Genomic DNA, 14,916 nt, shown 5'->3' with positions numbered 1-14,916 from the left:
TCAAAAGCAGTTCCGCTCCCCCAAATATGAAGAATGCACTGAATTCACCTGAGGGGGGGCTGGGGGCGGGAAACACAACATGCAACACCCAGAACAATTTTTTTAAAATAAGGGCTAGTTTAGAGTCAAATATAATTACATAGATCGTGACACATGAGGAGAAAACTGTTCAGAAAACTGTTGACACTTTAGCCTTCTACAGTCCCTCTCATCATCAATGACACTTTAAAAAAAGAGGTGGTCAACCTCTGCAAAGTCGGAAGCCAGAATGCACTGGTGTCATCAATAAAGGGTTATGATTATTTCCCCCCAATCTTAATATCTAGTAATTGTATTAGAGTGAATAGAATGGACCGATATTTACATCGCCAGCACATTTAGGTGTGTTTGCATACATAGCATTTTACTTGTTTGCTTTGAATTTTAGGGCATTTTTTTTCATACTTGCTCTTAGAAGCCACACATGAAGCTCTGAAATCCTCTGGGCCTATGGCTCTCTGTTGTCCAACTGATCTTACAGTCTCGGGTGTCAAAGGGCTTGAACCAGATTGCTGGGCATGAGGCCCACACTGCAATTTCAGGTGGAAAAGACATTTCACTACAATATGTGTACCATGTCCAAGGCAGATCCAGAGAATCTGCCAGTCTCTGAAAAGAGTCAAAAGGGAGGAAAGAGAATAAGGACAGTGGAGTTCATTAATGGCATACCTCCTTTAATATCTTTTGTGATATGAGTAAATACAAGGAATCATGCACTTAAATCAGATTCCCTTTTCCAAATATGATGTAATCACTATGGTAAAGGTAGGTCCAAAGGAGTCAATGGTTGGAACCCTCGCTGTAATGGTTAACCTACAGAAGAATGCATCACCACCTTAAATTGCTGTTACCGATCTCTCTCCACATCTCCATTTCTGGTTACCATTAAGTAGTTTAAAATGTCCTTTTCCTATCTACACTTGGATTAAAAAAAGAAAGAAACAAATTGGGAGTGACCTGTATACACACGAATAGAAACTTTCCAAAGCTGCAAATGGCAACTAAATATGTAAAAGACATGCTGTTGAGCCCCTCGGCTGGAATGCGATCTCTCCTTTCCCAGAAATGCAAGAAAATAATCATCTAGAGAAAAGATCATCTGTTCCAAAGTAAAATAAATTAGCACGCTATAAACCACTGAGCTGTCCAATTTGTTGTTGCTGACGCCGTTTGGCTTTTCCGTGGTGAAAAGGGATACTGCATCTTTCACTCAGCTCTTATCGCACAACCAGGCAAGCTACACAGAGTTTAGAAGGCCCTATGCAGTCGTCGTGGCAGAAGGCCCCACAGCCTTTGCACACAATCATGGCTTTCAGCCGGCAAGAGCATTTCAGTTCCAACTCATCCGCGTTGCTGCTGTCGGCAAAGTTCTGAACGGGCATCTGAGCGTTCTGACCGGGCAGACCCGTGGTGGGGTTGGAGCCACTTCCCAAAATCCCAATGGACTTTTCAATTGCAGATGCTGCCCTTTTGAAGCTCGTGCTACCGAAGTGTATTGTTGGATAATTTCCACAGAGCTGCTGTTGTTGCTGCACCTGCATTTTCGGAGCAGCTAATTGGGTAAAAGGCTTCTGTGGCTCAGAAAGCAAATAGGAAGAGAAATCTGCATTTTTCAGCGCAAACGCCTTCAACTGTTCTTTCATTTCATTCTGGTCATAGGAAACTTGTTTCATGCCCAGTTCACAGCTGCTGCTTAAACCTTCCTCAAAAGAAAGAGGTTCCGATTTTATATTGCTACATATGCCCGTGGACTGTGGCCAACTAAGTCTCTTAGTGGTTTCCATGGTAACTGGCGGTTGTTTTTGATCGGAGGGGACTTCTGGATTAGGAAGAGGTGGAGGTAGTGGTGGCGGCGGCGGCGGCGGGGGTGGGGGCAAAGCCAAGGCGGGAGGGGGCTGGGGATGCACTAGTGCTTTGTGCGGCACCCCGTGCGGGGTCCCCCCCATGTCGTCACCTTCTTTAATGGGCATGTTGGGGGGCACCATACTGGCTAACCTTAGCTGGTGAGGTGCTGAGGAAAGGCCAACCTCTCCCAGTCCCTTTTGCTCAAGATGCCTATTGAAGGAAAACGTGTTACAGCCCACGGGGGCTTTGGCAGAGGCTGGTAACAGAGCCGTGGTAGGAATAGGGCCCCTGGCAGCCAGAGGCATTTGGTAAAACTGCTGTCTGTGGGAGGTCCCAGCGTCGGGGTGGAAGCCGTCGTTCTTGTCGACGTGAAACAGGTTCTGCTGGAAGCTACACGAGGGGAGCAGCCGCTTCTGCTGTTTGACCTCAGGGCTGTGAGCCATCTTGCTCTGCACAGGGTGCTTGTTCAGCCACTCCTGCTTCAGCGGCTGGCTGAGTCCCAGTTGATTCATGCCGGAGCTGATGACACATGGCACCCCTTTCACATCTGGGTCTGCCAGCAACTTCCCTGGCTCACATTTCACTTGAGTGTGTTCCCCCCCGGTCCTGGCGACTCTCTTCTTGGGGTGGTTCTCCCGCTTCCTCATTTGTAGTGGTGCGAGAGCGCCTGCCAGGTAGCCTTTCCCATCTGGATTGGGAGAGCTAGGGGGCATTTCAACCACGTTCCTCTCGGGAGCTGTTTTACCCACTGAGGTAGTTTGAAGAGGCAGAGGAAGCCTGTTGATTTCGAGCTTGGCTCCCAGTCTGGGCTGGGGCAACACTTTTTCCAAAGGCAAGTTGCCCTGGAGTAACTGTGTAACGAGGGGATTGTTCGCCTCCACCGATGACAGACGGCAGCTGGAGCTCCCTGCACTGGGAGCTCTTTTCAGGGTGTCTGTAGCCAGAGAGATGGCCTCTTCCATGGGACCAGAGGCGGGGGCCTGCACGGTCTGTGTCTGTTGCACACTCGGGGCTGCCCCTGAAGCTGGGGGATGCAGCTCAGGGCCAGGGAAGTCGTCGGCGTCCATCCTAAAGCCCCTGTCCACGTCGTGAGGTTCGGACTTCACTGGGAGAGGGACGCTCGTGATGAGATTCCTGGGGTGAAGTTCCGCCACATGTGAGGAGCTGGCATGCTCGGTCTTGATGGCCTTCGGACAGCCCTGCTCCAGATATTCCTTCTGTTTACTGGAACCAGGGTGGCTGAGCAGAGGCTGTCCTGCACTCCTCACCCCGTCCTCGCCCCAGCAGATCCGGCTGCCCGGGTTATACTGATGGCTACAGGTTGTGTCGGCTTCACTTTTGAAAGTGGTTATGCCATGTGCCTGCTCAGCAAAGCTGAGACTCAGAGGAGTCCCCGCATTTAAGTTATCTGGAACCACGAGGGGTCCTTCACGGAGACCCGGGCAGGTGGCCTGCATCGTTTGACTGTCTTGTTTTGCTGCGGAAGCAGCAATGAAACTGGGACCGTGATCTCCGCCTTCACTTGCAACCGGCTCGGGCCTGCTGATGACAGACACCTGCGGACACGCCACGGGCTGGATGGCTGCTTCCGTCCTCCCGGACCTGCTCTGGAGGTCCACGCCGGCTTCTGTGTTCTCAAGAGAGACAGTCAGAGATGACGTGGAGGTCAGCGTGGTGCTGTGGTCGACGATGACTTTACACGGAATTGAGCGGTTTATGGCTGCTGGTGCAAAGCCCCCCGGGGGTGGCTGAGGTCTCCCAGAAGTGTCTGCCCTGTTCCGAGTCCCTGAAGTTTTGTCCAAGCTTTCAGCACTTAACGTGAGAGGACTGTCATAAGAGTTTACAGTCAGCATGCTTGCAGTAAACGCTGTGACAGGTGGGCGTGCCACCAGGGCGTCAGTGACTGCGACGGGGTCCCTGCAGCCGACAGTGGCTCTCACAGTGGTGCCCGTGGACATGGTGGCCTGTTCTTCGCTCCCAGGCATGGCTATCTTCTCAGAAGGAAATCTGTTGTTCATTCCCGTTGGGGGAATCAAGACAGAGCTAGTGGAGAGATGGTTTGGCAAGTTGCTTCCAATGGAGGGAGTTGGCACAGAGGTGTACTGACTGGAGACTAGGCTGCCAGTGCTGCTGCTGGGTGCCAGTAACTGCGTGTCATCCCGGGGGCTCACTGCGCTGGAGCCCTCCGTGGTGGGCGGAAGAGGGGTGCTCTCAATACATTTTGGTATAATGGCTATGCATGGAGTGTCCGTTCCCTGGATGGTTTTTAACATGCTTATGTTACAGGCAGAAATTGTAGTGTTTGCACTGTCAACAGACATTAGGACAGAGGATTTATCAACAGAACTCACAAAGGGATGTTCTTTAATTGCTCCCAACATAGCAGTGCTGCAGACAGACACGGGGATGGGATTTTTATTAAAAAGCATGGGCACACTGCTATTTTCAGAAGAGGTAGATGAAACAATTTTCTCAGACAAGTGTGACACAGGTGTGTTTTCGTCAGAACTATGCACAGGTAAGTCCGTGGCAATTTCTGGAAGTTTGCTCGGGTTGAGAGACTGCTGTAGTACAGTGGTGGGCTCCCGGAGGTGTGCAGCCTTGTTGCTGGGAGATCGGCAGTTTGGATTGACAATGATGACACCAGGCGAGCCTTCGATTTTTGTTTCAGGGGCTGAAGAGACTTCTAAGCTTGGAGGCCCTTCCTTTGAGCTGAGCGGAGGCAACTGGGGCTCTTTAGTGTTCTGGAAGAGGTGGGCTCTGGCCTGATGCTTTGCGAAGAGCTTCACCTTCGTCTGTTCTTTGATATGCGCCAGAGTTCTGGCCTTTCCGCCCTCTCCTGGGCTCCCCATAGCTCCCGAAACGATGCTCGCGGCCGCTGCCACGGCTGCCGCTGCTGCCGCCTCTCGCTGGGCCCTTGCTTGCTGGGCTCGGGCCTTGATGTCCGCTAGGGTCCTGGCTCCCGTGTTCCTCCCGCCACTGACCGATGTGCCAGATGACGCGCGAGCCTCTGGTTTGGAGACTGGTTGGCTCTTGATAATAAAGGGTGGCCCGATTTTGGAAAGCTGTATCTACAGGAAGGGGGAAAATGGAAAGATAAAGTGCGTGTACACGATCACAGACAAGGCGCATGTGTACGTGATCACAGAGGGACGTGGGGACACAGGCACGCGAGGGCGGGGAGTAGCCGCATCCTCTCCTAAGGGGGCAAGAACGGCACCTAATACCCTGAATGGGCCTTTGGGGTATAAAGCAGCAATAAACGCAGCACGAATGTGAAAATTAAAAATTTTAACCTCTGTTTTCAATCCATAAAATATTAACCGGTGACTTCATTTGGCATGGAAATGAAACGTCTTTTAAAGCCTCATATAAATGGAAACAAAACCCAGGCTTCTTAAAATGAGGTGAGCTAAAAAGAGTTAGAAATAGTAAGCTTTCAACTTATCTTCCTGGCTGGCATGAAGATACTCAGGCCAGCCAGGAAGAATAGAGATATTCAAAACTCTATTTGAATTTATCTGCCTTAATTTATCTGTCTTAATTTGACACAAAGGAAAAAGGTAAAAGCCCTAACCAAGGGTCAGAAGACTAGAATTCTCAGCCTGGCTTGACACAAAGGAATGCTGTGAACCTAGGCAAATCACTGTGTACTTCAGTTTCTCCAATAATCTCCCCGAGTCAGAGACTCTGTAGTTTTTATGTGGTCCCATACCACCTAGCATGCCACCATATATATATATATATATAAATAAAATAAGCATACAATATGACTTTGTAAACTGTAAACAGTAAGACTAGTTATTTCTGGTCTATTTCTTTCACAGAGGTGTTATAAAGATGGAATGAGGCTATACTTGTGAAAGTGCTTTGCTTTCCAAAGGGATTTTATTATTATTATTACGTTTTCTTGAAAGCAAGGGCAACTCTAGTTTTCTGCCTCCAAAAGGGAGTATGGGTTGGGCAGCTTACTTGATACTGGAAATCTACAATCTGCTGAATTTAGTAAATGTCCCAACCCACACTGTTCACCCACTCATCTAATTAAGAGACTCAGTCATCACCAAATTCATGAGGCACAAGACCTAAGAACAAACATCCCAAAGCAATGCCTATGATGCTTTAGTCACTAAGAATATTCCCAGAGTCACAGATTTGTAGAGCTGGCAGGGATCTAGTTAAAGCCCTTCCTTTACAGTTGAGAAAACCGAGCCCCTGGAGTTGGGCTGCCTTGGGTTCATATAACTAGGGAGTGACAGAGCCTTTGGGCTCCCCATTCTGTGCTGTTGACACGTACTGTATTTCCTTATAATTTTTCCTCTAGAAAAAATTTTCCTAGAAAACTTACACCTCTCTTCTTAACATATGTGCATTTACATATACTGACATTATAAATACCTGACACATACTACAAGACCGTGTCAATTTGGAATTATGCTTTAGTACTTTGGTAGATGGATTATCTTCCTGAGCTATCTCATTTCTCATTTTCAAATTTCTGATGGCTCTCTTCTAATCCAAAGGTTCCAATGATAGATGAATTTAGAAAAGGAATTCCGTTTTACCTTTTAAATATTTCCCTTAGTTTAAAAAATTAAAAACATTAAGCCTAACAAACATTAAATATATTTATTGTATCTCTCTATCCACCTTTACATAAAGTGTATATCACTTTGAAAATAAGCTTTTGACAAAAAAATTAGACTGAAATGTTTAAAATTATTTCCTATGGAAAGCATGCTTATATTTTTCTTTTCATTGCTTCAGAAATTAAAATGCATAGCGGGGTTTTAATGGGAGCTTAATATTCATCTTTTATATCTCTAGAATCTTATTTAATAGGGACTGCTTTATTAAATAGAATAATTACAATCACACCCCTAAAAGTCAACCTTAGGGAGATCATGAGTCACATATTAAAAGTAGATGTCAGAGCAGAGCAAAATAAAGCGAAAGATTAAGAAAAACAAATCTTGAGTATGCTTGTAATTCTTTGAGTTAACCTTAATTTTTAGTTTAGTTAGGCAGAGTCAATTTATATACAAGAGTTGTTTTCTGAGAGTTAAAATCTACCTGGGATCAAAATAAAATATATAAATAGGAATGTTTGTCTACAGGCTTTATTACTGTGTGAAGTTAAATACTTCTTTATTATTTTGGAAATAAAATAGTAGGATTTGTATACCTATGTATCTATAGCATTTTCCTCAGGGTTTGTGAAGAGATTTCATTGATTTATTCAAGAAATATTTAATGAGGCTCTTTCAGAAGCTAGCTCCTCTCTGTTAGGCAGAGGGGGTGTGCAACATTTGTTGGAAAATGAATGAGGAGATAACACGTACCTTCATTTCTTGAGGGCAAGCCTCTGACTTTTGACTACTGCTTTCTCTAGTCCTACTGAACTTTTATAGGATGCTGGATTATCTTTCAAATTTTTCCAAGTTTATATAGGTCTCTGTCCTACACTGTGGAGTCCCCCAGAGACCCTGTATCTCGGTGGCCTGTGGGCTCCTCCAGGGCCTGTTCTCCCTCCACCCTTCTTTTTCCTTAAATGCCAAGGTCTAAATATATACATCTATCTAAACTTATTGTATGAGCTCAACGCAGTCTGAAAAAGGATCATTTAATATTAGACTGGTGCTGGGAGTATTAGATTATAAACTGCTGAATTTATTTTTGAAAAATTAAGTATCTAAATAGAAAAAGCCTATCTATGGAATTTTCTTTTTTTAAAAAAAAAAATACCATACCTTGAGAGGTGGAACCCTTGGTTCCTCTCTTGGAGGCTGTTCTTTCTCAGATGGACTGCTGGATGAGATGCTCCGGCTTGACTGGTCATCTTCTATCCTAGCCCTCTTCTCCTTACAGATCCCAAAGCTGTGATGCTCTGCGGTTTTCCTCTTCGATATCTCAGATTCTCTACTTTCATTTCTTACCCCATCTGGGGACTTGGAGGGCTCTGACAACTTGGAAGTATGAGAGGTCTCCAACCGATTCTGTGAGCTCCCTGGCTTATGCATTTTATTTCTAGAGCCTTCTGAAAATGAAGCCTTATCCACCGATGAGATGTATTGCTTGTCCTGTAATTTAGCTGATGGGAGCTCATTTCCCTTACTCTCTGTCTCTTCAGAAAAGACAGGTAATTCCAATGGTGAAGATATCGCTTTCTTTTCTGTTCTTTGCAGGACATTATGATTTTTAACTTTTATCATTTCTGCAGAAGGAAGTTCTGGAATCGAAGCGGGATAGGGCTTCTCAGTTTCAACATGTGATTTACAAGGCTGCTGATTCAGGGTCTTATTGTGCAATTCTTCTGATGAATATGCTTCAGGAGCAATGGAGGAAGAACCCATTTTGATAGGTTCAGGAGTATTTGATAGAGTCTTCTGCTGAGAGGTAAGGCTCTCTCCCAGGGGCTTGGCAGGGGCAGAACCTTCATCTTTCTGGGGGGAGAGTGGTTCTTCAGATATGGAAGTTGACTTTCTTTGTTGATGCACCACTCTTTCATTCATGGAAGAACTGGAAATTGGAGATGTTTCTGAAGGAAGAGGCAAACTGGATATAAAAGTGGTCTCAGATGTGAGGAGCATGGAAGACACTGAAGAAGTTTCTGATGTCAAAGGTAAATCAGACATGGGCGAGGTTTCTGATGTTAAAGGTAAATTTGACACTGGGGATGCTTCAGATGTTAACGGTAAATGGGACATCAAAGACGCTTCTGATATTTCAGGTGAAGTGGATATTGGAGAGATTTCTGACATCAAAGATGCATGAAGATTTTCATCAGTGGCATTTCGCTGATTATATTTGTCCACATTTTCAGTGCTGGACACCTCAGAACAAAACGTTGTCTCAAGGGAGGCTGGGGTACATGATTCTTCTGAAGTGGATTGGGTTTCCCCTCCCGGGGATGTCAGGCTGGCACAGGCTCCCTCTGGGCTCTCAGAAGAGAAGGACGTTTCAGAGATGCAAGCATTTTCAGAAAGCTGTTCATCAGGATCACTCTGCAGCTCCATATCTACAGCGATTCCTTCACTTGGAAATTGGCCTTCTAAAGACAATGACCCTGTTTTAATTTTTGGAGTGTTGGTCTCTAGTGCAGTTTCTGGCTCCTTATGTTCTGTGTCATTGACATGAGTCCCAGATGAAGTGGAAGGAACGAGAGAGTCACAGACTTCTAGCTGATCAATGACAACTGACATCTCTTCCTGGGGAGATTCTGATTTCTCCTCCACTTTAACTTCAACATGAGGCAAAGTTTCTAAAACATCATTCATTATAACACAGGATTCCAAGTTATCTTCAGGAGGTGCTATTTGGGGCTCCTCATGAGAGTTGGCTGGACTTTCTGACTCCTCAGAAAATTCAGGTATTGTCTTGTGATTCTCATCCTGGCACTCACAGATGCTAGTCTCTACCTCTTCCTCAATTTCTTCCTGAATCACAGATTCTTCGGGGATCAGGATGTCCTCTGATTCTGACTCTGTCATTACATCTTTACCTACGTCTACCATGGGACAAAGTGTAGCACAGAAATCAGGCTCCGGAGAAGTTGGACTTTTCATGCTTTTTGGCTGTTGTTCTTTCAAGGGAGTCTGTGAAGACAGACCAGGAAGGCCAGAGGTCCCACATGAAGAACTACTTTGAGCTCCATCATTGTTTGGTCCAGATGAGAGCTTTATAGAGTCCTCTCTTGACATGCCCAACCTGAACAGAAATTAGAAATATTAAATTATTGTTCAACCACAAAACATGAAAGGTACAACTTGGATCTCTCACCAAATATGGTATTCATAGAAGTAAATGCATAAAATTAATTTTATAATCACTAAGTAACATGTTTAGCTTATGTAAACCATAAACCATAGTTTATGATGGATTAGTTTTTCTACTGCTTTTATAATCATAACTAAAATAAACTCTACTTCTGTTTAAAAAGTATTGACTTTTATTCCGTAAGCAAGGGAGAAAGTAGAAATATGTCCTTATAACAGAAAATTACATAGTCCTTAAAGGATGCAACATAACCAAATAATTAAGATCAATGGAAGATGGGTATGTTGTAAAATCTTGAAATGGAAATGACTTCCAAAGATTAAGTTCTCTTAACCCAACGTAAAAGGTGTCCATCACCATATTTTAGTACAATATCTAAGTGTCTAACCTAAGACAAGATGGAAATTTCACTAAAGAATAATAAACATATTTGGGGTCATCAAAGTTGATTCTACTAGATTACATTCATGTGAAGGCAAGACTTTTAAAAATTCTTTCACAGAGATCTCTTACTGTAAAGATATTCCATGAAAAGTGAGTGTAGAATATCAAGAAATAACCCAGCCTAATGTTCAGGTCATAAGGTAAAGTTTATCAGAATTGCAATCAACAATATTGTAAATCACTATTTCCTGTCATACTAAGTTACAATGTCAGCATCAGATGGTAGGGGAATATGCTGTTCTAAATGAAGTTAAATTAGAGTACAGGCAATTACAAAGATGAGCAGAAGAGAGGACAGTCCCAGAGGAAGAAACATATTTGAGTGAGGAAATACAGCTATAACAGGAAAATACCTCAGTAAAATCTTCTTCAACCTTTTAGTTAAATTAAATCCTCAAAATGAAAGGGAAATAAAATTGAATACACTTTTTGGGTGTTTGATCATTGTGTTCTTCACTAAAATTCAGAAGGCTGAGAAAGGAAGATAGAGGACCCTTCCTTCATAATCAGTCTCTTTTCTTTCAACTTTCCCTAAGATGGGTTCAAATTAAACCACAATTTATATTATAGTGAGAGGAACAGAATAATATAACTACACTACAGATGAATTTAGAGCAGAATAGTCAGCTAGGAATAAGGTCTCCTGGGGCCAGATCAAGCAGAGATACCACTGATACTAGGTTAGATGGAGAACACACAGAATCTACCCACTGGCAGCCAAATTTCAGCTAGCTGATTAATAAGAATATTAAATATATTTAATATTATTAAATATCATCTATGTGTATAATATATATATATCTCATATGGAAAACAGCAGTGTATAAAACATATGTGTAAACATTTTATTATTTTCATGGGAAAATAGATTTAAGGTGGCATAAGGCATAGAAGGAAGACGTTCACAGCACACCACATAACCACACAAAGGAAAACTCTGACCGCCTGAAATCTAGACCGCAAATCAACAGACCAACTCCTATAATTTTAAGTTAGCATATACATGGGATCCCTACAAGTAATTAAAATGAATATAGGACAGTACTGTATTATAGGCAGAATAAGCCAGTAAGAACCAAAATAAAGATCTCAAAGAGCAGAAAACTAAATCAGACAGATCTTAACTAAAGCTGAATTTCAGTGGTAACATTCTTGGGAAAACTTAGAACAATGAGAAGGCACATGGTGTCAGTCAACTGAAAATTATCTGATGCTAGGAAAATATCCCTCACATATTGAGGGAATGTAGGTAATCGAGAAGTAACAAAATTAGAAGGGCAGTCAATGAAATGCCCAAAATACATCAGTCATCTAATATGTAATCAAAGACAGGAAAAGACAAGCAAGAAGTCCAGGGATGTAAGGGGACAGAAACTCTATGGATAAACTACAGCAAGAAAAGGGTCAATCAAGTAAAAGAAGTGTTTGCATTCAGAACTCAATGATGCTATGGGGAGTCATGTTTACTCACAGTATTGTAGCTGTTACCTTCCAGGACAGAGCCCCCAAATTTCATGTAAAAAATTGTAGGTGTGTGAATTTTTCTGAGAAGGATTTGCAGGTGAGCCAATTACTTAACCACACCACGTAAAACTGGGGAAATTACTTAGTTTCACTGCCTCTCAGTTTCCTAAACCCTTTTTAAAATAAGAATAATAATGGTACCCACCTTATAGGACTGTTGGGAGGGTTAAGTGAAACAATATTTGCAAAGCTCTTAGAAACCTATCAGAGCCAGAGTATGTTCAATGATTATTTGCTTGACTGAGGAAAAACTCTCTGTATGGTCTCTACAATGCAAGCTCTCTGGCATCTAGGATAGTGTGTGGCACGGAGGCGATGCTGAATGAATACTGAATTGAACAAAGCACAGGCCCAACACTCAACAAAAATTAAGAACCAGTTTTTTGGAGGTAACTAACTTGGTTATGCTTCTGCCATTACTGACAAGAGTGCTCCCAACATTCCCTTTGTCAGAAAAGGTATGGAAGGCAGGGTTCTTAATCCTGCTGGACATGAGCACGATGGGGAAGCATCTAAAACTACAGATTCCTGGGCTCAACTCCTGGAGATCACCCATCAGTACATCTGGGGTGGTTGTCGGAAATCTGTACCTATTTTTAAAAGCTCCAATGAAGATTGTGATGCCGCCAGGCTTGAGTAATACTGCTGGTAACTAGCCTGTAACTAGCCTGCCACAATTTTAATTTTTGAGAAAGGATATTAATTATCTCCTTTTAGCTTTGCTTAAATACGTATATGCATCCAAAGTCCTAGGGCAGCAACTGAAAAGGAGCCTTCCTACTCAAACTCAGGAGGAGGGCTACTTAGGACAACTCACCAGAGGCAAGGCTGCTCCGACTAAGCAGGCTGCTCATCACGTGAAGTCTTTTTACGACGAGCGCTCATGTGAGACTCCCCCTGACGGTTTTCCTCATTTACAGGGGGAATTTTGTGAAATTAGCTCAAATGCTACAGGTTGTGTTGCCTGCAACCACCTCAGTGTCTTTTACACAAAATGACTTTCGGGGGGACAAGGAGAAGATGGCAGAAGAGTAAGATGCGGAGATCACCTTCCTCCCCACAGATACACCAGAAATACATCTACACGTGGAACAACTCCTACAAAACACCTACTGAACATTGGCAGAAGACCTCGGACCTCCCAAAAGGCAAGAAACTCCCCAGGTACCTGGGTAGGGCAAAAGAAAACAGAATAAACAGAGACAAAAGGATAGGGACGGGACCTGCACCAGTGGGAGGGAGCTGTGAAGGAGGAAAGGTTTCCACAGACTAGAAAGCCCCTTCGCGGGCGGAGACTGCAGGTGGCGGAGAGAGAAAGCTTCGGAGCTGCGGGGGAGAGCACAGCAACCGGGGTGCGGAGGGCAAAGCAGAGAGATTCCCGCACAGAGGATCAAGGCCGGCCGGCACTCACCAGCCCGAGAGGCTTGTCTGCTCACCAGCCGGGGAGGGCGGGGCTGGGAGCTGAGGCTCAGGCTTCGGTTGGAGCGCAGGGAGAGGACTGGGGGTCAGTGCGCCACGGCTGGCCGGGTGGGAGTCCGGGGAAAAGTCTGGACCTGCTGAAGAGGCAAGAGACTTTTTCCTTCCTCTTTGTTTCCTGGTGCGCAAGGAGAGGGGATTAAGAGCGCTGCTTAAAGGAGCTCCAGAGATGGGCGCGAGCCGCGGCTAAAAGCGCGGACCCTAGAGATGAGCATGAGACGCTAAGGCTGCTGCTGCCGCCACCAAGAAGCCTGTGTGCGAGCACAGGTCACTCTCCACACCCCACTTCTGGGGAGCCTGTGCAGCCCACCACTGCCAGGGTCCCGGGATCCAGGAACAACTGCCCCGGGAGAACGCACGGCGCGCCTCAGGATGGTGCAACGTCATGCCGACCTCTGCCGCCGCAGGCTGGCCCCGCAGCGTGCCCCTCCCTGCCCCCCAGCCTGAGTGAGTCAGAGCCCCTGAATCAGCGGCTCCTTTAACCTCGTCCTGTCTGAGCGAAGAACAGACGCCCTCCGGCGACCTACACGCAGAGGTGGGGCCAAATCCAAAGCTGAGCCCCTGGGAGCTGTGCGAACAGAGAAGAGAAAGGGAAATCTCTCCCAGCAGCCTCAGAAACAGCGGATTAAAGCTCCACAATCAACTTGACGTACCCTGCATCTGTGGAATACATGAAAAGCCAACGAATCGTCCCAAATTGAGGAGGTGGACTTTGAGAGCAAGATTTATGATTTTTTCCCCTTTTCCTCTTTTTGTGAGTGTGTATGTGTACGCTTACTTGTGAGATTTTGTCTGTATAGCTTTGCTTCCACCATTTGTCCTAGGGTTCTGTCTTTTTTTTTTTCTTAAAAAAATTATTTTTTCTTGTTTTTTCATTTTAATAACTTTATTTTATTTTATCTTACTTTATTTTATTTTATCTCCTTTTTTTCTTTCTTCCTTCCTCCCTACCTCCCTCTCTCTCTCTCTCTTTTCTTCTTTTTCTGCCTTTTATTCTGAGCCGTATGGATGAAAGGTTCTTGGTGCTGCAGCCAGGAGTCAGTGCTGTGCCTCTGAGGTGGGAGACCAACTTCAGGACACTGGTCCACAAGAGACCTCCCAGTTCCACATAATATCAAATGGCGAAAATCTCCCAGAGATCTCCATCTCAACACCAGCAACCAGCTTCACTCAACTACCAGCAAGCTACAGTGCTGGACACCCTATGCTAAACAACTAGCAAGACAGGAACACAACCCCACCCATTAGCAGAGAGGCTGCCTAAAATCATAAGTCCATGGAAACCCCAAAACACACCACCAGACGTGGAACTGCCCACCAGAAAGACAAGATCCAGCCTCATCCACCAGAACACAGGCATTAGTCCCCTCCACCAGGAAGCCTACACAACCCACTAAACCAACTTTAGCCACTGGGGACAGACACCAAAAACAACGGGAACTACGAACCTGGAGGCTGCAAAAAGTAGACCCCAAACACAGTAAGATGAGCAAAATGAGAACACAGAAAAACACACAGCAGATGAAGGAGCAAGATAAAAACCCAGCAGACCTAACAAATGAAGAGGAAATAGGCAGTCTACCTGAAAAAGAATTCAGAATAATGATAGTAAAGATGATCCAAAATCTTGGAAATAGGATAGAGAAAATGCAAGAAACATTTAACAAGGACCCAGAAGAACTAAAGATGAAACAAGCAATGATGAGCAACACAATAAATGAAACTAAAAATATTCTAGAAGGGATCAATAACAGGATAACTCAGGCAGAAGAATGGATAAGTGACGTGGAAGATAAAATAGTGGAAATAACT

At 44.6% G+C, this 14,916-nt stretch overlaps 1 protein-coding gene across 1 annotated transcript in view; it reads right to left on the bottom strand.

Annotated features, from left to right (window-relative positions):
• Positions 1–431: 431 nt before the first annotated feature.
• ASXL3 (ASXL transcriptional regulator 3) overlaps positions 432–14,916 on the bottom strand; it is a 178,098-nt gene continuing 163,613 nt past the window's right edge. Inside the window, exons 11-12 of the mRNA XM_007455171.1 lie at positions 7,635–9,591; positions 432–4,955 (exon numbers count right to left, since the gene is read on the bottom strand). Coding sequence (XP_007455233.1) covers positions 1,257–4,955; positions 7,635–9,591 — 5,656 coding nt within the window. The 3' untranslated portion in view covers positions 432–1,256. The remainder of the gene's footprint in view (positions 4,956–7,634; positions 9,592–14,916) is intronic.

This window comes from Lipotes vexillifer, unplaced genomic scaffold (genome assembly GCF_000442215.2).
Source record: "Lipotes vexillifer unplaced genomic scaffold, Lipotes_vexillifer_v1.1 scaffold90, whole genome shotgun sequence".
In the NCBI taxonomy this organism is placed as follows: Eukaryota; Metazoa; Chordata; class Mammalia; order Artiodactyla; family Lipotidae; genus Lipotes; species Lipotes vexillifer.
The sequence above is the reverse complement of the archived record's forward strand: the minus strand, read 5'-3'. Positions and strand labels throughout refer to the sequence as shown.